General features: G+C 40.8%; 1 protein-coding gene across 6 annotated transcripts in view; it reads right to left on the bottom strand.

Annotated features, from left to right (window-relative positions):
* Positions 1 to 24759, bottom strand: part of auts2a (activator of transcription and developmental regulator AUTS2 a) — a 1126933-nt gene that overhangs the window by 929036 nt on the left and 173138 nt on the right. The window contains exon 1 of one of the 6 annotated variants that reach the window (XM_073053564.1): positions 2648 to 2674. The exons of the other annotated variants lie outside the window; for them this stretch is intronic. Within the exon in view, the coding sequence (XP_072909665.1) occupies positions 2648 to 2659 (12 nt within the window). The 5' untranslated portion in view covers positions 2660 to 2674. Of the gene's footprint in view, positions 1 to 2647; positions 2675 to 24759 lie in introns of those variants that run through there. 6 annotated transcript variants of the gene reach the window in all.

Here is a 24759-nt window from a genome sequence, read left to right as displayed (position 1 = left end):
CATTTTACAAAACTGCAATTTGTCACTGAAATCATACTGGAATTTATATTTGATGAAGGTGCTTATCCCAGTGCAACATATCCAAAATCAGCCTCCCTAGCCCAGGACGAAAGATTATTCATCTTTTTTTTCAGTACAATCGAATTTTCATTATCCGCTGAGTTTGTTTCGAGAATATTGCACAGGAAGCCAGCCACACCCCTGATCGAAATGATCGCTAAGAAGAGTTTTTCCTAATACTGCTCATTGTCAACAATTGGTGGAAGCTGTTACAATTAATCATTTTTCATACAATACACACCTTTGGAAAATCTGTAAGTATTATGAAAATAATTTCCTGAGTAACTCGTCTGTATGTTCTCCTTGTGGCCACATGGTTTCCTCCTGGTGCTCCGGTTTCCAGGCACAGTTCAAAGACGTACCAGTTGGTAGGTTCACTGGTCATGTAAATTGTCCCTTGATTACGCTGCGTTAAATAGGAGGATTGCTGGGTGGCATCCCTCATTTTACACTGTATCTCGATAAAATAAAATAACTTCTCATTTCACAATTTTCTTGTCCTTGATATGTTCCAAAGTTCTTTAAATTCAGTGAAGCATTTTCTGAAATGTAACTTACTGCTGTAATGTAAGAAACTCAAAATGATATTCAGAATCATTAACTAAATTCACTTTCAATATTTAAATTCATATTACTCACAGGTAATGGACATTAAAAAAACTGCTTATTTTTTCGTGGTAATAAAACTGCGTTGGATTAGCACTCTTAAATAAAATCAAGTAAAAGCTTTTAATGCAAGAGGGAAATTATAAACAATTACCTTCTTAACACCATCTGATTACCCTGGCTCATGGAAGATATCCCATTTACAACGGAATGAGACTGAGTGGAAATTAAAATCGAGTACATTAGAAACTGTACAAGTTGAGCTTAGACTGCTGGTTACTCTAAAGCATCCACATGCCAGACTTCATATTCAGTGACTCTTCATCTCATGTTCTCAATGTTTATTGCTTAATTGTTTATATTATTAGTTCTTATTTTTGCTTTTGCTCAGTTTGCTGTCTTCTGCATTCCGTTTGGAAGCCCTAATTTGTTGGGCTTTCACTGATTCTGTTGTAGTTACTATTCTATAGATTTGTTGGGTACGCCCAGAGAAAATGAATCTCAGCATTGTGTGCGGTGATTTTGATAATACAATTTTGTACTATACAACCTTGGCTCTGTTTGTGATTTTGGGGCACAAGTTCTAGGGCGAGTGAGATTAAATATACACTGCATCTAGCTTAGTGCTCAGGATACATTCCCAGGCACTATAGCATCAGAGCTACAGGGAATGATGCATCTCAGCATTGAATGTCCTGTAGCTCACCTTAGTCCATGCAACATCAGCAGCAACAACTAGTCTCTCCACACCAAACCACAATGTCTGGTCACCCAGTTGATCCTTTACTGTGTGACGTGGGTGTCACAAACTGTATGTAAACATGAGAAATTCAGCAGTTGCTGGACACCCAGTGCAACATACACAAACTGCTGGAGGAACTCAGCAGGTCAGGCAGCTTCCATGGAAATTATTACACTGTTGATATCTTGGGCCAAGATCCTTCTGCAGATCTGTCTGTGATTCTTAGTTGCAGGAGTCTACCCAAGGGCAGATTATAAAGTAATAAAACACTACAGCCCAGAAAAAGGCCCTTTGGCCCATCATACTGAACTATTAACCTATCTAGTCTCATAGCCCTGCACCTGGACCATGGTCCTCCATACACCTCCCATCCAAGTACCTATCCAAATTTCTCTTAAATGTTGAAATCAAACCCAAATCCACCACTTCCACTGGCGGCTTGTTCCACCCTCTGAGTGAAAAAGTTCCCCCTCATGAACCAGTTCACCTTTCACCCTTAACTTATGACCTTTAGTTCTAGTCTCACCAAATCTCAGTAGAAAAAGCCTGCTTGCATTTACCCTGTCTATACCCCTCATAATTTTCTATACCTCTATATCAAATCTCCCCTCATTCTCCTACGTGCTAGGGAATAAAGTCCTAACCTATTCAACCTTTCCCTATAACTGAGGTCCACAAGTCCCAGCAATATACATTTCCTTTGTACTCTTTCAATCTTATTGATATTTTTCTTGTAGGTAGGTGACCAGAACTGGACATAATACTCCAAATTAGGCCTCACCAATGCTTATACAACTTCAACCTAATACCCCAACTCCTGTATTCAATAATTTGATTTTTGGAGGTCAATATGCCAAAAGCTCTCTTTACAATCTCATCTACTTGTGATATCACTTTCAAGGAATTATGAATCTGTATTCCCAGATCCCCCTGATCTACTACACACCTGAATATGGTGATGGACTCCACAACGGTGGGCTGCTGTAGTTTCTGCAGGGTAGCACTCTACAGGATACAGGAGTTTCCAATTATCTGTAACCAGCTGCTATAAGTGATGCCAAACAGATCTTCAATTCCTGGCCTGACATTTTAGACTGTGCTTGTAACAGTGTAAGTGGGAATTGGCTACAGTGGTTAAGACTCTGCCGAGGAAATGAAAATCAAAAGGAAATACCCACAGATGGTATTCAAGGTGAAGGTACAAAACCACCTTAGCTTATCACTGCTGTGTTCACTGACCTTCATTGCCATCCAGATCCAGCAACAACTTGATTCTAAAATCTTGCAGAACCCTCCTCCAGTGGAGCTCGTTCTACTGCTGTAACCTCCTGCCTTCCAACTGTGTGTGACCTGACTTCAAGCAGCCCACCTTACCCTGTTTAATTTCTAAAACATTTCTCCACTTGTTGGCTGTGCCTTTTACCTCTCGGGACCTGTAACTCAAACTCCCTCCCCAAAACTTAAAAGCCCGATTCTCCTTCCATTTACTCCTTTAGCTCCTTTACTACTGCTGCACCTTAAAAATAAAATGAAAATGCCGACAGAAACCCAACAGGTCAGGCAGCGTTTGTTAAGTGATTACACTTCTGTGAAGTATCTTTGAATGATTTATGACATTACAGGTGTCACATTCAGTACTGTGCAAAAGTCTGATGTATATATAGAGGGCTAGGGAGCCTAAAACATTTGCACAGTACAGTAGTAATTTTATGTATTCACTGTACTGCTGCTGCTGCAAAAAACAAATTCATGACATATGTGTGTGATGATAAACCCAATTCCGATAATGCGTCTCTATTGTGGACTGAGAATGGGAAGGGGGCAGGGAGAGAGAAATCATGTTTGGGAAAAGGGGAAGGGAGCAGGAAGCACCAGAGAGACATTCTGTAATGATCAATAATCCAATTGTTTGGAATCAAATGACCTCACCTGGTGTCTCAGGGCTGGGTGTTTCTGCACCCATGGCACTCCCCACCCTGGCATTCTTTCTGTACTACCTGTTCCACACCCCTCCCGCGGCACTCTACCTTCAGCAATCCCGATATCCTTTGCTCCCGCCAGACTTACAAACTCACTCTTCGCTCTTTACTCCACGTTAACAAATATAGTGATCCGAGCTGTATATGCCCAAGTCTTTTGTGCAGTTCCGTAAATGTAGATTGTTGCTGCACTGAGTGATTTTTTTTATAATATCCATCCTAGTGGACTACTTTTGATTTAAACCAAGCACTGTCTGCCTTCTCAACTGACTGTAAAGGATCCTATGACATAAGACAGGAATTTCAACTGAGTTCAGGTAAACATTTCTCCCTCAACTGATACGGATTCAGAGTCATACTGCAGAAGCAGACCATTCAGTCCAGTTGGCCCATGCTGGAAAAGATATCCATCTAAGTTGGTCCCATTTGCCTGCTTTTAGCCCGTATCAATAAATCTTCCCTATCCACATACCTGTCCAATTACCTCAGAAACGCCGTTAGCGTACCTGCCTCAATGACTTCCCCTGACGATATCATTAATATCATTGCTTTAAATTGCGTGTGATATCTTGCTCGACACAAACAAGGAGCCATGTCCCCCCCCCCCCCGTGCCTAAGCTACTCTCGATCGTAAGGTGCCTCACGGCATCCTGAGATTGCAATCAGAGCAACAAATCATAAACACAAGAGATTCTGCAGATGCTGGAATCTTGAGCAATGCACACAAAGTGCTGGAGGGTCTCAGCGAGTTAAGCAGTGTCTAAGCAATTGATGCGTGGGGACAAGACCCTCCACTCCCTCCCCCAAACTTCTTACTCTGCACTCTTCCAATCTTCTGAAGGATCTTGGCCCAAAAGATCGATTGCTTGTTGCCCTCCATAGATGCTACCAGACTTGCTGAGCTCCTCCAGAATTTATGTGTGTAAACACACGCCCCTGTATTCTTTGTAATTTCACGTATTTTATTTTCATTTAGAGATAGAGGAAGGTAACAGGCCCTTCTCCCCTAACAAGCTTGTGCCGCCTGATTACACCCACGTGACTAATTAATCTGCTAACCTGTAGTGTTCTTGCACAATGTAAAAACTCTGAACTAAACACCAAGTATAAACCGGTCAATGAGGCACAGTCCCAGTAAGATTAACCGTTTACTGTTCACTCTTCCACATTAACGTATGGTGAAAACTGTTGATAAAACAATACAAAATATATACTGTATTTGTTTCCTTCTTGGCATCACATTTACATCATAAATACTTGCAAAAATAAAACTACAACAAACTATATTACATTAAAGTAAAACATAGTCAGAATCTACCTACGCCATCAACTGCTTTAAATACACTTCAACACAAACTATCTGCAACTCTTTAAATAACAAAGAACATAAACTTTATCAACCGTCATTACTTTTAACAGAATCAGCGTTAACATTTTTACTTCATCATATCAATTATCTTATGAACTTATGGCGTTGCTTCTATGATGTTTCTAGTGCGTAGAAAGAAAACTTTTCTCGCCCTGATCCTGCACACACAAGCCCCCTCCTTCCCGTTTCTCCAAACCGGTATTTTCCCACAGGACGCAGCGAAACCGGGTGTGACGTCATCGCATGCCACGATATATCACAGACAACGAATTTACTTTCAACAACCTTAACTTTAACTAGAAAACAATTACAAACGAATTACTAAAGCGAAAATATAATAAACTAAACGAATGCCTTAAAGGCAACACATAACCCATGCGTCTTTGGAACTGCCACAACTGGAGAAAACCCACAGGGCCTCAGAGAGAACGTACAAACTCCTTACAGACAGTGGCAGGAACTGAACCCTGGTCGCAAACACTGAGAAGCATTCAGCTAACTGCTGTTGCCGCTCTGAAGTGTGCAGGCAATCGTGCTGAGGTTGGACAACACTCAGGAGAAGGAAATAACTCCCAGGCCTATTTTATTTTTATTTAGAGACATGGTGTGGTAACAGACCCTTCTGGCTCATTGAGCCCACACTGCATAATTACACCCCAGAGACCAATTAACCTACTATCCCGGACATCTTCTGTACGGCAGCAGTGCGAAGGGAGTAGACAGGATTCCTGTGGGTGTGATGGAGAAATTGTTCCTTTTGCCTGTTCCCTCCACTCCTGCAGCACAAAAATACACTTCAATAGACGTTCACAAAGAACGTAAAATCGAGTTTGGTGGATGAAGCAGAGATTGTAAACATAGGTTAGAGGGAAAAAAATTAAAGGCGGAACTGTTATTAGGATCCAAAGTTCAAGGTTTCAAGCCAGTTTGATTTTTACTCCAGACTCTTCGGTGCCTCTGCCAATTCAGAGTGTTGCTTTATAAACCAAATAGATCACAGCTTTCCTTTGTCTGCTCAGCCGGCTGAAACATAAGGTTAAAAAAAACTCCATTTAATTGGCTGGGGCAAGGACTCTCTCCTGATTCTGGCTTCTTACCCAAGCTAGTGACATTAAGTTGACCAGAGCTCTGTAAATACAGGTATTTGGGTTTAGTGTGGATAAGTACAAGGGCTAGCATGACAAAGTGGCCCAAAGGGTCTCTTTCTGTGCTACACAACTCTACAACTCTGTGACTTTGCCTCGGTAAACTCCCCAGCCTTTCCCAGTAATTTACCCAATTCTTCCACAGAAAGCCTGACAGGCAGTTTGATAAATTACAAAGGAGCTTCTGCTTGGGGAGATAATTGGAACTTGTTGAGTGACTAAATCTTGACTGGCCTAAATGATTGCTTACTTTTAACCTGTTAGGTTTTAATTGGCAGTTCCAGGTGGAGTGGTTCATGCTGCATTTATCTTGCAAAGTTACCAGCCACAGCACCTCATGATAAATGAGGCAGTACTGCTTCCCACCCATAGTGATGGTTCCAAAATGGTCCCAGTAAGCTGAAGCACCAAGGTGCTGATGGCACTGTTTCATTCTCTCCCTGGCCTGGCAGTTTCTCAACAACAGAACAATGTAAATGGTTATGGAAGTCAAGGTAACACAGAAGAGTTTCTATCTGGTGGTACACAGAGTATCTTTCTACTGTAAGTGAAAATTAAAATGAATCACAGATACTGGAATTCTGAAATAAAACTTGAAAAGGCTAGAAACACTCAGCAGGTCAGGCCGCATCTGTGGGAAGAGAAATAGTGTGATTGCTCAAAGACTTTCCTCGGAACTGGGTAATTCGAAGGGTCTCGGCCCGAACTGTCGACTGTACTTCTTCCTATAGATGCTGCCTGGCCTGCTGCATTCCACCAGCATTTTGTGTGTGTTGCTTGAATTTCCAGCATCTGCAGATTTCCTCGTGTTTGCGTAATTGAGGTATAAATGGTTTAGATCACAGACAAACCAGTGGGGGAAAGAATAGGACAAAGGAATATACCTGCATTCTGACTAATTGTATCACAGCCTGGTATGGAAATTCTAATGCTCAGGAACGTTCCAGGTTACAGAGACTAGAGGACTTGACCAGTTCCATCAGATTCAGATTTATCTATCGCATGGACATTAAGACATACAGTACAATGTGTGCTTTGCATTAACAACCAATATACCCAGGGCAACCTGCAAGTGTCACTTCACATTCTCTCTCTCTCTCTCTCTCTCTCTCTCACACACACACACACACACACACACACACACACACACACACACACACACACACACACACACACACACACACACACACACACACACACACACACACACACACACACACACACACACACACACACACACACACACACACACACACACACACACACACACACCTCCCCAGCATCAAAGACATCCATAAGAAGTGATGCTTCGGGAAGGTGGTATCCATCATTAAGGACCCACCACCGTCCTGCTAATGCCCCTTCTCAGTGCTGTGCCCAGGCAGGAGGTAGCTGAGGGTGAAGACTTATACCTCAGAGTTCAACAATAATTTGTTCCCCTCTACTGTCAGGCTCTTGAATTAGCCTGAAAACCCCTAATACCGCTTCAGACTATATTTCTTTTTTTTCTCTCTCTCACTCAGCTTGAAGTCATATCAAAGATTCAAAGTACATGTATTATCAAATTATGCATGCAGCATACAACCCAGAAATTCATCTTTCCCACAGACAGTCATGAAACAAAGAACCACTATGGAACCAAACCTTTTAAAGAGAAAAAACACATCGAACGGGTTGGTTCCACAGTGGTCCTTTGTTTTGTGACTGCCTGTGGGGAAGACAAATCTCAGGGTTGTATACTGCATACATACTTTGATAATAAATGTACTTTGAGTTTTTGAATCTTTGAATAATGACTTCAGTGCAAGCTGAGAGAGAGAGAAAAAAGAAATAAAGAAATATAGTCTGAGGTAGTGTTTGGAGTTTTCAGGCTCGTTCAAGAATGTTTATTTTGTCATGTAAGTTATGTATAATTAATGTTAGTTTAACTTTATGTTAGGTTATGATTGTCATGTTTGTAATGTACTGTGCTGCTGCTCCAAAACGCTCATTTTCACAGCATTGTTATTCTGTTTGTATACAGTATGCCTATGACAATGAATCTGAATTTGATACAGTCAGGCCAGGGATGCCATGGAGGGGTGTCCTACGGTTTGTCTGGTCATCTCACATGTTTAATGAAGGCTGACTGGCCTTTTCATAACTCTCCTCTGGATGATGGGTTAGTGATTGCTCGAGACAAGGCAGCTTGAAGAGTTTTAGGCAAACTGGTTAGGATTGATTAGGAAACCCTCTGACCCCTCGTTCACTGTATCTGCAGTCATCCACAGGGTCAGAGAAGTATCAGCAATGTTATGTCTGCAAAATCCTCCCAAGCCACTGGTAGAGTAAGCAACCCATCACTTCAGACCAACGTCCCCAATATCAAGACCCTAATTACATTCAGATGGCTCTGACAGACAGACCCCTTTGTTTCTGTCCTCCACACCAGACTCCAGAAACAGGCAAGCCAAGTCACGGCAAAATATTAGCCGGTGAATCAAACAAAGAGGCCTCCCTGTAAAGTATAACATCCATAGTGACTCAAGGAAATAACTAATAAATGCTCAAAATTGAGAAGAAGTGCTCAAGATTCAACAGGGAAGCTCAAGTACCTTCCTGACAGAAAAAGTAATAGAAGTGGCTTACAAACTCCTCATGTTATCAACACATCCCCACCCTCCATAAACATACTCTTCACACATCTACAATGCTTGCTCTCCTTGTGATTGCCTGTGAGCACATTGGCTCACAGTCTTGGTGCAGAAGACTAGTCATCTTCGAAACCATGGAACTCACTAAAGAAGACAAGAACGAAGAGGAGATCATTTTAGTCCACTGCAGAATGCACAGGATTTCATTCTAATAAGTCTGGGGTCCGTACCCAGCTGAAGGTTTGTAAAATTTATGAGGGAAAGGGTGCAATTGCTCTGGGTAAAATTCCAGTTCTGTTCGCTGAATTATTTACATTGTGCCTGAAGCACCACAAATCTCAAGGCAGGCCTTCCTAACTACATTCAAATACAATGCACGATTCCACTCATCTAGATGGGAAAACATCTCGGTATCATTTTCTATTACTTGCTGCTGGAGATTGAAATTCTTGTCTTTGTGAGCTTTTATGGCAAAAAAAAGCTGACAAGCTTGACGACTTCATTTTAAATGGTAAAGACAGAAAATTCACTCCCTGCCTTTCTCTGTCTTCATCACGCTCTCTCACTTTCTTCAATACACTCTTCGTGTGCTCCTTTATTCTTCCCCTTTCCCCTTTGAATATTCCTTTCCATTACTCTTAGACTGCTCCTGCTGATTTTGCCCAAACATTTTTCATTTCTCTGCTGGGTCCCTCATATTACATCTTCTGCTGACTGATCTTCAACCCCTACAAGACACAAGGTAATTAAACTCTCATTAGGACAATTTTGCAATCTGACAAGCATGAAAGGGGAAAAAAAAACAAGCAAACAATGAAAGGATGTATCATCCCAAGGGGCCAATGAACTGCACCTTTCTTCTTGTGAATATATTTTATTATTATGAATAAAATTTATTTTATTGTGAAGTAAAAAAAAATGAAGGGGAGAAAAATCAGGTTTGCGTAAGACTAATACGTTGAACCAACCAGCAAAATATTACGATTTAGCAAAACTATGATCACTTTTATCACTTTGTACTGAAATGGATTTGGTGTTTTTTTAAAAATTGTGTTCTTTCTTGTAAAAAATTGTGTGTAATTTATGACTAATTTACATTTTTCTTGTGAATGCTGTGTATGCTAGTACGCTGCCAATCGGGGTTCAATTCCCACTGCTGCCTGTAAGGAGTTTGAACTTTCACCCTGTGACTACGTGGGTTTCCTCTGTGTGCTCAGACATCCTCCCACATTAAAGACGAACAATTAAGGTTATTGAGTGTGGGCATGCTATGTTGCCACGGGAAGCATAGCGACACTTGTGGGCTGCCCAACACAACCCTTGCTGATCCGATTTGAAACCAACAACATATTTCACTGTATGCTTCGATATACATGTGAGAAATAAAGCTAATCCTTATAATGTTATGTGTCTGAAATGTGGCTACAAGTAAATTTTCCATTGCTTCTGTGCATACATGTACTTGTGGTTATGACAATATAGAGTTGCCCTATTATGGATTTATCAAGTATGCCCACAAGAAAATGAATCTCGGGTATACTGTATAAATATACTTTGAAATTTGATTTCTCAGAGTTCAAATGGTAGTTGTTTATGGTACAGTAAATCTAATGGACAGGCAGATTTGACACACAAAAACTCAATCAGTAGGTGCTGTGGTGGTGCAGCAATTAGTGCTGGTGCCTCGTGACTCCCAAGTATGTCGCATGTACCTTTGTGTCTGTGTGGAGTATGTCCATCCTTTCTGTAATCACATGGTCCCTCTGGTTTGGTTCCACATTTCAAAGTCATACTGGTAGGTTCACCAGCCACTGTGATTTACTCTTCAGTGCAGTTAGTAATCAACAGGAATCTGAAGGCATTTTCAGAGAGAATAAGGAAACATGGAAAAAAGAGTGGGAAACTGGACATATGGAATTACTCCCCTGTTAAAGGTCAGCATGCACACAGAGGGCTGAGTGGCCTCCTATAGTGTAATAAGTGACTCACTCCCTTTTTAGAATACTTCTTTCTTCTCTCAGCCTCTAATGCTGTGCCTCAGTTTGCTTGAACACTTAGAGCAATTTACCCGCCTCGTTTGAAAATAAATCTCAGCAAGCTTAAATGTGGCCAAAAGATACATTGATAGAAATCTGCTTTCACAGCTTACAGACTTCTTCAGTCTGCTTGCTTCAAAGCAAAGCAACAGAAGGGAGTCCTGGGCACGCTGCAGGGGAGCAACCTCGCCTCAAAGAGGGCCACTGCTTACAAAGGCGGCCTGTTCCTTCCCCAACCAGCTGGCTTCAGACTCGCCTGACCTGAGCACCAGCAGTGTGTGGACACTGAAGCACAATATGGTCAGTTACATACTAAAGCATCCCGACAAAAGCAGTGCAGCTACCAGAAACGAGAATCCCTCACTGCCTCTTCTCTTTAAATACATATGACCTGATCATCGCAGCTCCGTTTGTATCAGAGAAAACATTCTTCTTAACTGCCTGTAGTTATTCTACAAGTCGCGGCTATAACGAAATGTAGTATCTCCCAAGGTTGCGAATGTCTGACTTACTGACAGCTTGTACAGATGAGTACGATGTATGAGGAATTTGTATTGCTAAAAAAGACATTGGTGAACTCCTCTTATTTTGGCAATGAAGGGACTCTCTGATCTGCTGGTTGCTACGGGGATGCAGATACCTGCTGGCTTGCGGGAACTTGGCTCACAGTACTATCTGGTTGAGGTAAACACCCTGGTTCAACCGCGTGTTGCCCTCAGCCCACCTACATTTTAATTTAAACATATTGCTGGACAACTGCATTTCTGACTTACAAACCACTTGGGCGAGAACCTGCAGCTAGGAATGATCCAATCAAGCCAAAAAAAACTCCGTAAGCAACCAAGCTGGATTCACCATAGGTAATTACCATTATTTAATTGTCCATATTCCTATATAACATAAAAGATCATTAAACCCATCAACAATGATGGTTCACGGAGCAGTCCCCCATTCATTTGCCCTGTAACCCATTTTCACACAGTTCCACCACAGCCTTCCTCACTAGGGGCAATTTACAGTGGCCAATTAGCTTACTAATCCATGTTTTTGTGATGTGGAAGAACCTGGAGCGCTCAGCATGGGCACATGGAAAACGTACACATCCAGACAGAACTCAGAATTGAACCCAGGTTGATGGAGCTGGGAGACACCATTTCTAGAAGCTGCAACAGTGTGCTACACTTTAATTCCTCCAATCACTGCCAGAGGAATTAAGTTTTATTTTCTCACCCCTCCCCACATCTCTGCTTTTCCATTCCCTATTCTGGCTCCCCTCTAACTCCTTCTCTTCTCCTCGCCTGCCTATTACCTCCCTCTCGCTCCCTCCTCCTTCCATTTCTCCCACAGTCCTCTCTCCTCTCCTGAGAGACTCCTCCTTCCTCAGCCTTTTACCTTTTCCACTTATTGCCACCCACCTTCTCGCTTCATTCCCCCTCCCCCATCATCTACCTCACCCCACCCTCACCTAGAATCTGCCATTTGTGGCAATAGTAGTCACAGGCTTTAACTTAGCTTTGTGGACTACAAAATCAGGTAAAATAAATAGAAAAGGATTCAATAATTTAAATTCTCCATTTCAATACCATCTGCTTCCTTCCAACACTATCTCGGCACGCAACCCCCTTCCCCATCTCCCTAGAAGCTCCTCAGGAAAAGAAAAGCATCTTGATTGAGGGGTCTTCCACGTGACAACACTTGATCCTGCCAGCGATCATGCATTGATTGAGATTATTGGTTCTGTTCAAGCATTACATCATGGAGCTCAAAAAAAAAATCAGCAGGAAGTTACAAATTATAAAATTGCAGTTAGAAATTAATTTTTAGATTTGCATGCCCAAGTGACCAAGTAAAATGGGACCAGACGGAAATGTTATGTGCATGAATGAAAAATCTATCTGAACACACATTACAAGGGTAATGAGCCAAGGAAATTACACAGAAGAAATCAGGCAAGTTGATTAACATTTTGAAGACTAAATTCTTTTGTACCCTTTGCTGTAGCAAGGCAAATTTAATAATTGCTCATCAAGACAAACTTCACAAATTCCAGAGCAGGCAGAAAAGCCCTGAATGGGTTGGCCCACAGATTTTGCACTATTATAACTTTCTCATGTTTGCAACTGTTAAATCAATATATAAAAGTGAGAGGAACCAAGAGCTTGAGCAAAGAGCATCGTGCCCACAGCACTCAATTATCGAGCACACTAAAAACGCAAGAACCCACACGGTCCCCTACAGACCCTAACACTCACTTTTCCCAACTCAAAGCCATCAAGAGACTAAAAAACAATCACAGCATACTTTCTCTGGTCCAAGTCATCCAATGAAGAGAACCCACTGCAGGCACAGCACGGTGTGGTTACAGTAAACGTAACTGAGCACTAAATAAATTTACAGAATCAGACTACAGTGCAACCAGGCAGCTGAGATTTAAACTTTTACCCACAGCAGATTGCTGTTTCTCTCTTCTTCAGAATTCACCCCGATGCATCAGAACACTCTGCCTCTTTAAATGAAGCTGACTGCATTACTGTAGTCCTTAAATCCAGTAAAAAAGGACTTATAAATATTTCCTGTACAATTGACTTGCTTTCGCTTTCCCTATAGATACTTCTATAAGCTTACTGTGAATATTCTTTATATACATTTACATTATATACTTGTAACACCCTGGGAAAAGTTTTACTGCTAATGTAATGGTCTTTCTGTAGCAGCAGTGTTTGGGTTATGACTAAAGATAACAGGAGCCTTGGAATGTGCGCTCGCCAATGAAGGGAGGGTTTTTTCTTGTTGCGTGCCTGAGACCAAGGTGATCAGCAGAAAATGCCAGAAAGGAGAGGTTGTAGATACCAGAAAGGAGTGGACTTGGAGTGGGATCGGGAGTCAACGAGGCCTGGGGGAATCGATGGAGGACCAGCGATCGGGAAGCTGAGTTCCAACTTGTGCACATAACACTGCTTCATTAAAATGGCCCTTTTCTTTCTGTTTTACTTCACTAACCCTTTAGTCAAATTAAGAATTATAAAGCTGAATTGTCTAATTGCACGTTATTTCGTGGTACTGATTTGTAACAGGGTAACACATCACGCAGCATCCACACAACCAGGTTTTGCACCTCACTCTCATATGTTTGGTGGGGCCAGAGATGGTCTTCCCCAGACTTATGCACCCGACAGTACCGACAGAGGGTTACATACTTAAAGACTGACAATGGACCACTAAAAATCATCAGAAAGGAATTCTCTGTCGGGTCTGTGACATGGGCAGTGGGTGATGGCACAGGGCCAGTTTCCCAATAGCAGTGGAAGAAGAACAGAACATTGCTCCGAAGGCCTCTCTGTTCCTAGCAGCTCCCTGTGGAGCTGTAACCCCCCCTTAAACCACAGAGAACTGGCTGCATGGCGGCTAAACAGAGGATCTGAATTGCACGGAATGATAGATGATGAGGATTATAGCTGAAGGTGCAAGGAACAGTAATAAATCATTACCTCACAGCAAGCAATGGTGAAAACTGCTTTTATTATGTTGCTGCAAACACAGGCAATCTAGCACAAAGATGTCACGTTGAGAAGCCTATATAAAATGTTCTTCACATGTATTATTGCCCATGCATCTGCAAACCTTTGTACAGCGCAACGCTTTCAACTGGTAAAAAGGAGAACTATCAGCATTGCAGTATTTTCACCTCCAAATAAACTTCTACCTAAAAAAATGTTCAATTCTTTCAACTAATGCACTGTAATTTTTCTACTTTCATCTTATCACTGAACACTGCAGTCCGGAAAGTCAAATACAGGTAGGACATGTACAGCAAATAGTAGGGTGCTAAGGGAAGTTAATGAACTGAGGGATCTTGGGGGTTCAAGTACATAACGCCAAGACTATGTGTCAGACAGTGGAAAGCGGGGTGATGAAGAAGACACAAGGGTTGATTGACTTCACAGAATATAAAAACTAGAATGTTATATTGCAACTTTACAAATAGCTAGCTAGGCTGCCTTTAGAGTACTGTTTGTTTACTGAGGTACCGTGCAGAATAGGCCCTTCCCGCCCGTTGACCCGTGCTGCACAGCAATCCCCACCCCCCCCCCACCCCACCCCAATTCAACACTAGCCTAGTCACAGGACAATTTACAATGACCAATTAACCTACCAACCGGTCTGTCTTTGGAACGTGGGAGGAAACTTGGAGCGCCCGGAGGAATGCCACGCGGTCAGGTTCCGGTCACAATGTTATAGAAGAGATGTGGCTGCACTGCGGAGAGCACAGAGGCGACTCGCCAAGATGCTGTCTTTATTTATGGGAGGAGATTGAAGAGGCTGGGCTTGTTCTGGAGAAAAGGAGGTTGAGGGGTGATCTGATTCAAGTATACACAAGAATGAGAGACATTGTTAAGTCAGATAGTCAGATTTCACCTCCCCCCCCCCCCCCCCAAGGTAGCAATACCACAATTGAGAGGACATAGATTTACAGTGAGAGGAAGGAGCTTATTAAGGGATTTGAGGGGAAAGATTTTAAAGATTTTTTTAAAACAGTGAGTGGTTGACTCTGTAATTTGCTGCCAGAGGAGGTGATGGAATCAGATACCATCATTATATTTAAAGAGTTATTTAATCAGGCACTTCAAGAGGCAACAAACAGAAAAATATGGATCCTAATGTAGGCAAATTGAATAACTGTAGATGGGCAAAAATTTCAGCATGAACCTGATGGGCTGAATGGCCCACTTCTCTGTTACGCATCTTCAAAACTTCCACTCTTATAACTTTTACTCTGAAATATAATTTATAAACCTTTTTTTTTCTCCAACATTGCACAGCAGGACTCAATATGTACAGTAACGTTGAAGGTTAATGCCAGCATTACATGAAACTCTATTTTGACAACCTACTCCATTTGGGAAATTGTACCGCTGCCCGTATATGTTTCCAGAACATCTTCAGCATCTGGACCAGTGGCGCAAGCAGTTTCTGATCCCGCCACTCATTCAAACTTACTGAGTCAATATTATGACCCCTCACAGTAGCATCTAATAACACTTCAATTGCAATGCAGGCAAATTATTTCCATATCCAAGGAAAATATTTTAGTTCAGATATCCTGTTTCAACCAGAAAGTTCTAAACACTGATCTGCATATTGATACAGGGAAAAATATATGAACCCATAACTTTCTGACTCAGAGGCGACCACCGTACTCTCGTAAGCTGTGTGGGTACTGCTGGAATTTTGAAAATATGCAAAGAGCACGTTAATGAATGTACTGATCCAATCAGCAACTACCGCCTGAAGATTCTGATCAATCCAACAATATCAAGTAGAATGAACTGTCCTTAATGATGTTTTAGAAGATCTGGCATCTTCTTTTATAAATCCCTTCAGAAAAGCTGTGTGAATACAATTGAAGCACTGCGGTCTGCAAAAGTAAAAATTAACAAGTTACAGTCACAGTAGCTTGGCGATACCATTTATCTGAGCGACAAAGTGAAAGATCTGTTTGGATTTATAAGTTTTGACATCTACACTGCGCCTATTATCCGATTCATTCAAGGTGTGTGTATTCACTTGGATAATAGATTTCCTGATGATGAGTTAAGAGTAGAGCAAACTTTTGACCTTGTTGCTATTGCAAATGCAGCAATTTTAAATTTGGAAGAGAGAATGTTGTACAACTGACAAAAGAAATACTCAGCTATTACAATGATGAAAACATTGCTTCATAAATATTGCAGTATTACTGTGATTTCAATTTTTTTCTGAGAAAGAATACTTATATTAAGACATTCACATATGTTGAACTAATGCTATGAAACAAAGAATTTCAAGAACCATTTATTCTTGTTGACCTTGTTGAAACTTTTCAAGCTTCCACTGCTGTCTGTGAACATGGATTCAGTCTTATGAATTCAATCAAATGTAAATCCATAAACAGACTAGAAGTGGAACAATTGAATGATCTAATGAGGTTTAAGATGCATCTTTCATCTGGATGTGAAATTAATCTGGACATTGTTTAAAGATAATAGGTTTGTAATAAAGACAGACAAGAAAAAAAGTTTATGAAACAAAGATATTTTGTTGTACTGTATTTCATCATACCTTTCAATTAATAGATAAAATCAAAAGTATGTAATTTTTTGATTTTCATTCTAAATATTCATCGTATGCATGTTACAAAAAAACATTTAAAGTGCCGTGCAGTTTTCAGACCGTGTAAAAATTTCCTGCCCAGAACAATGGTTGGTCCATGCAGCTGTGTTGAAGTGCATGTGTTGGAGATGACAGTGCCTTCAGATGAGCTGACAGAGAAATATTTAGCTACACCACAGTTATTTAGATCTTCAGGTGTCACTGTTGATCAGCCGATATTGTTCTTATCCATGAATATAAATATTAAGGGTTTAATCCTTACAGATAGATTGGCACACAGTATGATCACAAAATGAGGGAGAGAGATGCCCAGAAATTAAATCATATGGTATCATGCTTTTCAGAGGCACACTATTCTTCTTCAATGAAAATTAAAAGGATCACACCGCACTGTCCAAAGCCTCTCCCCAGAATCTTTGCTCATGACTATTGCATGCCCAATATTACACAGCCTGCCTTGCTAACATCCCATACCCTGCTGGCATCAGGCCGTTGACGTAATCTTTCACAGCTCTTGCTCACATTCTTCACATCTAGCCTTCAGTAGTGACTCACCCCATCCCACATCTGATTACCCCTACAACACAGGCCCATCAATCTATTCATCCAACTCACAATTCCCCACACCATTTCCCCTTCCCTTCCCAATGACTTGCCCAGCCCTCCCCACCCTTCTGACTTGCCCCCACCTCATTCAGCAAACGTTGCCCATCTATGAAAATACCTCTCTATTAAAATATCCACAAACCTATTGTCCTGTCTCTCGTCGTCCAAATGTGGCCCTTCTTTTGTATTATTTGATGTCCAGTTTCTTTTTGTATGCTCTAAAACTGCAGAACTTTTAAAGGAATTTCCCATTACAAGGGCTACTCAGCCGGTCTTCTAATTCAGTAGCCTTGCTCACAGCTGAATTTCCTGTTGACGTTTTCTGAAACAAGATGTTGACTGGCCCTGTTTGACGTCGAGGCAAGTTTGTGTGTGAGGACATGACAGTGAGTGCATTTGCACAGCTCCATGTGTATGTGTGTGTCTGAGAGAGAACTATAGGAAACGTGTGTTGTGTGCCCATGTGTGTTTGCATGTGTCATCATGAGCACACTGACCTCTTCCTCCAAAAGAAGTCTCAATAGGATGCCTGCAGCTGGTTTTTATTGAACCCACTTCTGTATCCACCAGCTTCAGCGTCCCTCCACTGACTTTGTTCATGTTACCACACTCATCACCTCATAATTACGTCACCGATATAATATTTTCTACTATTCCTCACATGCTGCCTGTCTTTCCTCCAGTATCAAGATTCCAACAAAGTGCAATGCTTGGGAAGTCAAACTAAGCATCCATTGACAATTTCATTAAATGAAAATATCTCAAACTCCCCATTCAAATAGTCAATTGAGCAGAACAAACAAGCAGCACAAGAGACAAAGGAGTTTAATGGAGAGTGGAAACAAAGACAATGCATTTTAGGTGGTTGCATGCAGTAACAGTCTTCTTGAGTGGAACTGTCCTGTAAGAGCACAGTAGTGTTAATGTCTCTTTCATCAGGCTCCATATCTGATTAGCAGGCCCAATCTGTGAACTTGTTTGTTTTTTCTCAAATAAAAAGGCTGTAGTTAATCACCCCTGGGGCAGAGATTGTAAGGAAGCACTGCCTTATAATGACAGAAGCATGTTGTGCAAAATGTTCATTTAAAAATGACAAACCATGTCACATTACCCCATTTGGATAAGTGCAAGATGACAGCTTCGAGACACACATAACCTTTGAGGTGACATGGGTGAGAAATTGTCATAACAGGCACCTCTTGGGGTCAATTAGAGGCTAATTGTGTTTGCTGAGGGAAGTAGGATCAGTTTATTAATTTTAAGCTCCTCCCCTTTGGGATGACATGTGTTGTTTAGCTGAAGCTGATGCTCCCACCCTCCATCAATACTCAACTGAAATTTATTACTATTTATTTTAGTATAACTTGGTGCAGGTGTGATACACACACTACATGTCTAGGTGTAAAGAACATATTAAGAGAAGCCAGATTAATCAGGAGGGAAAGAGTGGAGCCAAGAGGGGTCAGCAGCCAGAGGAGATTATACTGAGTATTGATGAATATCAAGAAATACCCTGTGGGCTAATAACACAAGAGTTTCTGCAGATGCTCAAAATCTAGAGTAACTCACACAAAATGCTGAAGGAACTCAGCATCTATAAAAAAGAATAAATAGTCTATGTTTCAAAGTTCAAAGTGCATATATATCACCTGAGATCTATTTTCTTGTGGGCATTCTCAGTAAATACAAAAAAACACAATAGAATCAATGAAGAAAAACACACACAGCAAGACAGCCAAATAACTTGCATGCAAAAGACAACAAACTGTGAATACAAAAAGACCGTTCATTAGGACAGCCCATGTGTGCTACAATGGTTTAGTAACAGTGTTGTAAAGGAAGATGGCATTTGTAGGTCTGTTTTCATTAGATTCTGATGTGAATGGAGGCAAGAAGTAAAGCTTGATAAAATATAAGAAGTCCAAGTACAGCTTGCAGAAAGCCAACTCACATGCAGAGTGACAATTCTGGACCAAAATCCAATCACTGATGGATGTTTGACAACTGTGGCAGGGTTTGAATGCTATCACCTCCTACAAAGTCTGGCATGATACACTGAGACCTTGAACCTCTGGCTTTGGCAGTCTGACGTATCCACTTGCTTCAAGCAGGCTTCAATTATACTGGTGACAAAGATGAATGTGGTAACCTGTCTCAATGACTCCCATTCAGTAGCACTTACATCCACTATGATGAAGAGCTTTCAGAGGCTGGTGATGAAACATATCAACTCCTTCCTGAGGAGCAACTTGGACCTGCTTCAATTTGCCTACCACCACAACAGATCAACAACAGGCTCTTCACTCAACCACAGAACATCTAAACAGTGAAGGTAGATGTAGCAGGATGCTCTTCATTGACTTTAGCTCATCATTCAATACTATCATAGATGTGTGGTGGAGAGTATCTTGTCTGGTTGCATCAGAGCCTAATAAGGAAACATCAATGCCCTTGAAAGGAAAAGCCTACAAAAAGTAGTGGATACAGCCACTACTTTTGGGTTACATCATGGGAAAAGCCCTCGCCATCATTCAGCACATATACATAGTGTGCTGTCGCAGGAAAGCAGCATCCATCAGCAAGGATCCTCACCATTTAGGCTATAACTTCACTCACCTCGACACTGAACTTTTCTCACAACTTATGGTCTCAGTTTGGAGGACTCTTCATCTCATGATCTTATTATTTGATTTTTTCCCCTTTTTATATTTCCACAGTTTATTGTCTTTGGCACATTGGCTGTCCATCTTGTGTGTGGTCTTTCAATGATTCATTATAGATTCATTCATTATAGACACACACATGCACACAGAGGTTGGCCACCAACTTTCTGGAAACTGATAGTTCAGCACCTCTTTTAACTTGGATGAAATCACAAGATGTAGTTTACTGCGCAGCCACCAGATGGCACTGTGTGTAGCACATGCAGCGCCATCTATGGTGAGACTCATTTTGACAAATGACGCTATTTTTATTATTTACATTGCACTTGGTGGCAGTCCCAATATTTTGTGCTTATTTTACATAAATTTAACTCTAGCTACGGCTTCTAAGATAAATGCAACTACCAGTGGTGATGTTAAATGTAAACATCAGTCCATATCTATCCAAGAGAAGGTTGAAGTGTCGACAAAACTGGACCAAGGCGTTTCTGAGCATAAGCTGTGTGGCACTGGTTCATCAACTATGTATGATATAAAGCACTAAAGAGAAAAAATTTGCAATTCTATGCAAACAGTGATTTGCTAAAGCAACTGAGCATTAGGAAAACAATGAAAGTTGATAGAGCACTGAGCATAATCAAGTGATGACTGGATGGTTTCTGCAGCATCGGAGTTACGGAGTTGACTTGTGTAGTATGATTACAAACCAAGCTAAGTTGCTACATAAAGAACAACTTAGAACGTGTGTGTGACTATAGTGAAGGATGGTTTCAAAGGTTTAAGAAGAACCTTGGAATTTCCATGCATAAAGTATGTGGAGAAGAACGGTCTGCAAACCATTAAAGATGTAACTGCATTATACTGGCAATGTACACCCAGGAAACCATTAGCAACAGAAGATGAAGAAGATAATCGAAGGACAGAGATACTATTTTAGGGTGCTCCACCGCAGCAGGTACTTACAAATGTAAACCACTAGTGGGTGGAAAAATTAATGCTTGAGGGCCTTGAAAGGTGTTAAAATTTACCCAGTAACATACTGCAGAAATAAAAATGTCTGGATTACCACCAATATTACATCAAAGTGGCTTGAAAAATATTTTGTGTCAGAAGCCAGAGCTCATTGTACATCTGTAAGGCTACCCAAAGATTGCAAAATTCTTATTTTTGACATAGGGTCTCGACCCGAAACGTTGACTGCTTCTTTCAACGGATGCTGCCCAACCTACTGAGTTCATCCAGCTTGTTTGTACATCTTGATTTGACCACAGCATCTGCAGTGTACTTGGTGTTCTCTTATTTTTGATAACTGTTCAGCTCACTCAAAGTTGAACTCCTGTGTAAGAATAATGTTTTTACAGCTATTTACCACCAAATTGTACATCGCTTATCCAACCCCAAGACCAAGGAGTACTGTGTTCTCTAAAGTTCAAGTATCGCTCATGTTTCATGTTAGATGAGGTGAATATTGGCAATTCTGTATAGACATTTGTTAACGAATTTATTATCAAGGACTTTTTTGGTTCATTGCTCGAATGTGGGAGAAGGTAGAACCTTTAACACTAAAGAATGGTTGGTATAAGTTCTGGCCTGCCTTAATGTTTGATACATGTTTGATAATTTTTGTGTCATGTCATGCTGACACAACTGTATTTCTATGTTATATTGACTATCCTGTTGTACATACCATTTATTATAAGTTACTTACTATAAGTTGCATTTTGCACATTTAAACAGAGACATGAGATTTTTACTCCTCATGTATATGAAGGATGTAAGTAATAAAGACAATTCAGTTCAGTTCAATTCAATTATGTGCCCAAAGAAAAGCCTGACGATGATTTTACAGGATTTCGTGTACCAAAGGACAACGTCATTGTTCATGATTTGCTTACGTATGCAAAAAGTGTTACAGGACCTGTTTTCAAAGATATAGCAAGTAGACTTAATGAAGAAAATCTACGTGAGTGGATGATTGTCGACGACAAAGCACCTGTTGTGCACCACCTTACAGACACTGTTCTGAATGCTGATAAAAACACTGCAAGTGATGAAGATGGCAACGACGATGATGATGAAACAGATGAAACTGAAAGATTTACTATTGACAAATTATTTGAGCTGTTGAGTGATTTAATCAAAGTGTTAGAGAGACATACCTTCATGACGGAACAAGAGCTGATGTATTTTTATTTGATGCAAGAAAAATTACACAGGAGAGATCAAAACACGTGAAACAACTTTGCCTGGATGAAATGTTTACAAAGATAACCAAGAAGCAACATTCTTTGCAAGCAGATTAATTACTAAATTTACGTTTCATTTTTGTTTAATTAATTATTCTTTTTAAGCTTTTACAGTCCATTTTTGCTATTATTATTGCTTGACCTGTTTTAATCCGGCAATGCTCAGGAACCAAGGGTGCCGGAAAATCGGTGGTCAATCGGTACTTTGAAAATAAATTTATTTTGAACTTTGATCTATGTTTTAGAAAGAGGTGAGAATATTAGGTTGTGTAGAACCAGTTTATGGATCCTGGTCAATGTCCTCTGGATAGGAAATAAACAGCACAGGCGACAAAAAAAGGTGGAAAAGGGATGACCAGAAGTAGAAGAAAACAAGTAAAATATCTCATTTGTCAGTTTGACATCCCTGAGAAGTTTGGGATCTCCAAAATTTATTGGCTTTCAATTCGGAGCCAAGCAACTTAGGTGGTTATGGCAAGCGATTGCTTTTTCAGCTGTCCCATACAAGATTTCTAGGAGAGAGGCACTTAGCAAAGGATTAGAGATATCCAGCATTTATTCAACCTTATTTTAATTGACTGGAACCAATTAAAAACAAAGATTAGCAGTTAAGACCAATTGATGAATTTTGATTTTAAAATAATTACATTCTGGACTGAAATGATCTGAAATCATAGTCCATTAAAAACCTTCATGGCCCCAAGTGAACAGAGAAGCCCTTTTTCTGGGATAATACACAAAGAATTCATAAGTAGTTTCAAACATTATTTTAACACCCACTGACTGAAATATTGTGTCCTATCTTTGATGAACATTAGTTGGGAGTCATTGAGTATCACAATAGTTCCATCAGTTAGGTCAAGCAGGACTCATTAACACTTAACTCCTTATTCCTTCGTTTAAATGACTGCCTTGGCCTTGAAGGCAACACCTTAACATTTTTACCCCCTGAATCTTGTCAGGGCTCTGTTTATGGAGAATTAATTCTTCTGTTTGAAACAACAAGCAGTGTGCTTTTGCAAAGGTGAGGCACTCCATGTAAGCCTAATAAATTAATACTTGAAATTTTAAAAGTACATTAACGGTGATTAGCAGCAGTAAACTGGCTACTTGTATGATTTATATTTAATGCATCACACCCCATTTTCTTGCAGAATAAATATTCATCATTTCCTCTTTGCAGCATAAGCTGGAGATCAGCCCATAATGCAGGAGAGCCCAGTAGTTTGGCAGAGTGCCCAAGTAACAGGCTTATTATATCCCAGCTGCACTTGGCTATAATATTCTGCCATTACAATATTCCCTGCTCTGGACCTCTGACGTGAAATCAAAAACAACAACGCAGTAAAAATCCGTAGAAATCCTTAATTCTGTAATCATTGTCTTCAAATCAAAACAATACCCTTAATTGGTATTTTTTCCTTTAAATGCAAAAATAAAATAACATTTTTGCTGGTTACAATTTGATGTTTTCTCTGAGCTTTTCAGCCCAAGCTCAATGTTCATTGGTGGACATGCGGGAACAAAAATATTTGAAGATAAAGACCTCAAACCTGGCACAATTCTCACGGTTCACTAAGCAACAGAGATTCCTGCCCTTCTGCAAGCCTCTGAGACCCCCAATGCTCCAAACCAGTCATTACAATTGACTTCAAGAATGTCTCTGCAAAATTCTCCCACTTCAATGGAAAGATGAGTGAAGCAAAGTCAGCTTCCTCTCCCAGCCCAAACTCTGTAGGCTTGAGATAACAATTATACTGTATTAATTTGCCTCTATTGGGTAGGACATGTAGTTCTCCTGCCTGACACCACTCTAAAGAGCACACAATCTATTCTGTGCTCTATCACAGAACAAAAGGGCCCACATGGGCGGAAGAAGATTTAAGAACATGCTCAAAACCACCCGAGGAACATACAGACCCCACTGTCTCCGGGGAATCTCTGGTTCACGAACACTATGTGGAGAACGAACATCATGAACCTTGAGTTCCTTCATCAGGAGCACACAGAAACCCTACATAAGTGGCAGAGGTTGGATAACTAGTACCCAGATGCCTGACCCGTTGGCCACCTCTGATCTGTTTGTGGGCACATTTGTGGATCAGAACTCAGACAGCTGGAGTACAAGTCACACCCTATTCACTGGGACGGCATAAGAAGACAATTTCTGGTTTGTAGGGGCAGAGGAGGAAAAACAAAACTCTCAATCACTGCAGACTGTTGTCCTGATCCAACCCAAGAGGGTGCAGGAGAAGGAAGCCCCGTCTTCCCAAGGATTTTCCTGTACCCCATTTGGAATAGGGCTTTGCCTCCTTATTAAAAAAACATGCACCAATCAAAGCACTACATGAGTTCAGAAGTAATCCCTCTCAAATAGAGTGGATTCTGGTTAATTGGCCATTGGTTAATAGGGACACCACTTATTTGGGACAACGCTTAAAGAACAAAGCTAATAGAGAAAATAGCTGAGATTCCCTTCATTTATTTGGGACATTAGCCCAATAAATTGGGACAGAAGACTGTT

This window comes from Hemitrygon akajei, chromosome 8 (assembly GCF_048418815.1).
Source record: "Hemitrygon akajei chromosome 8, sHemAka1.3, whole genome shotgun sequence".
Lineage (NCBI taxonomy): Eukaryota > Metazoa > Chordata > Chondrichthyes > Myliobatiformes > Dasyatidae > Hemitrygon > Hemitrygon akajei.
Note: the sequence above shows the minus strand (reverse complement) of the source record. Positions and strands in the feature narration are given on the sequence as shown.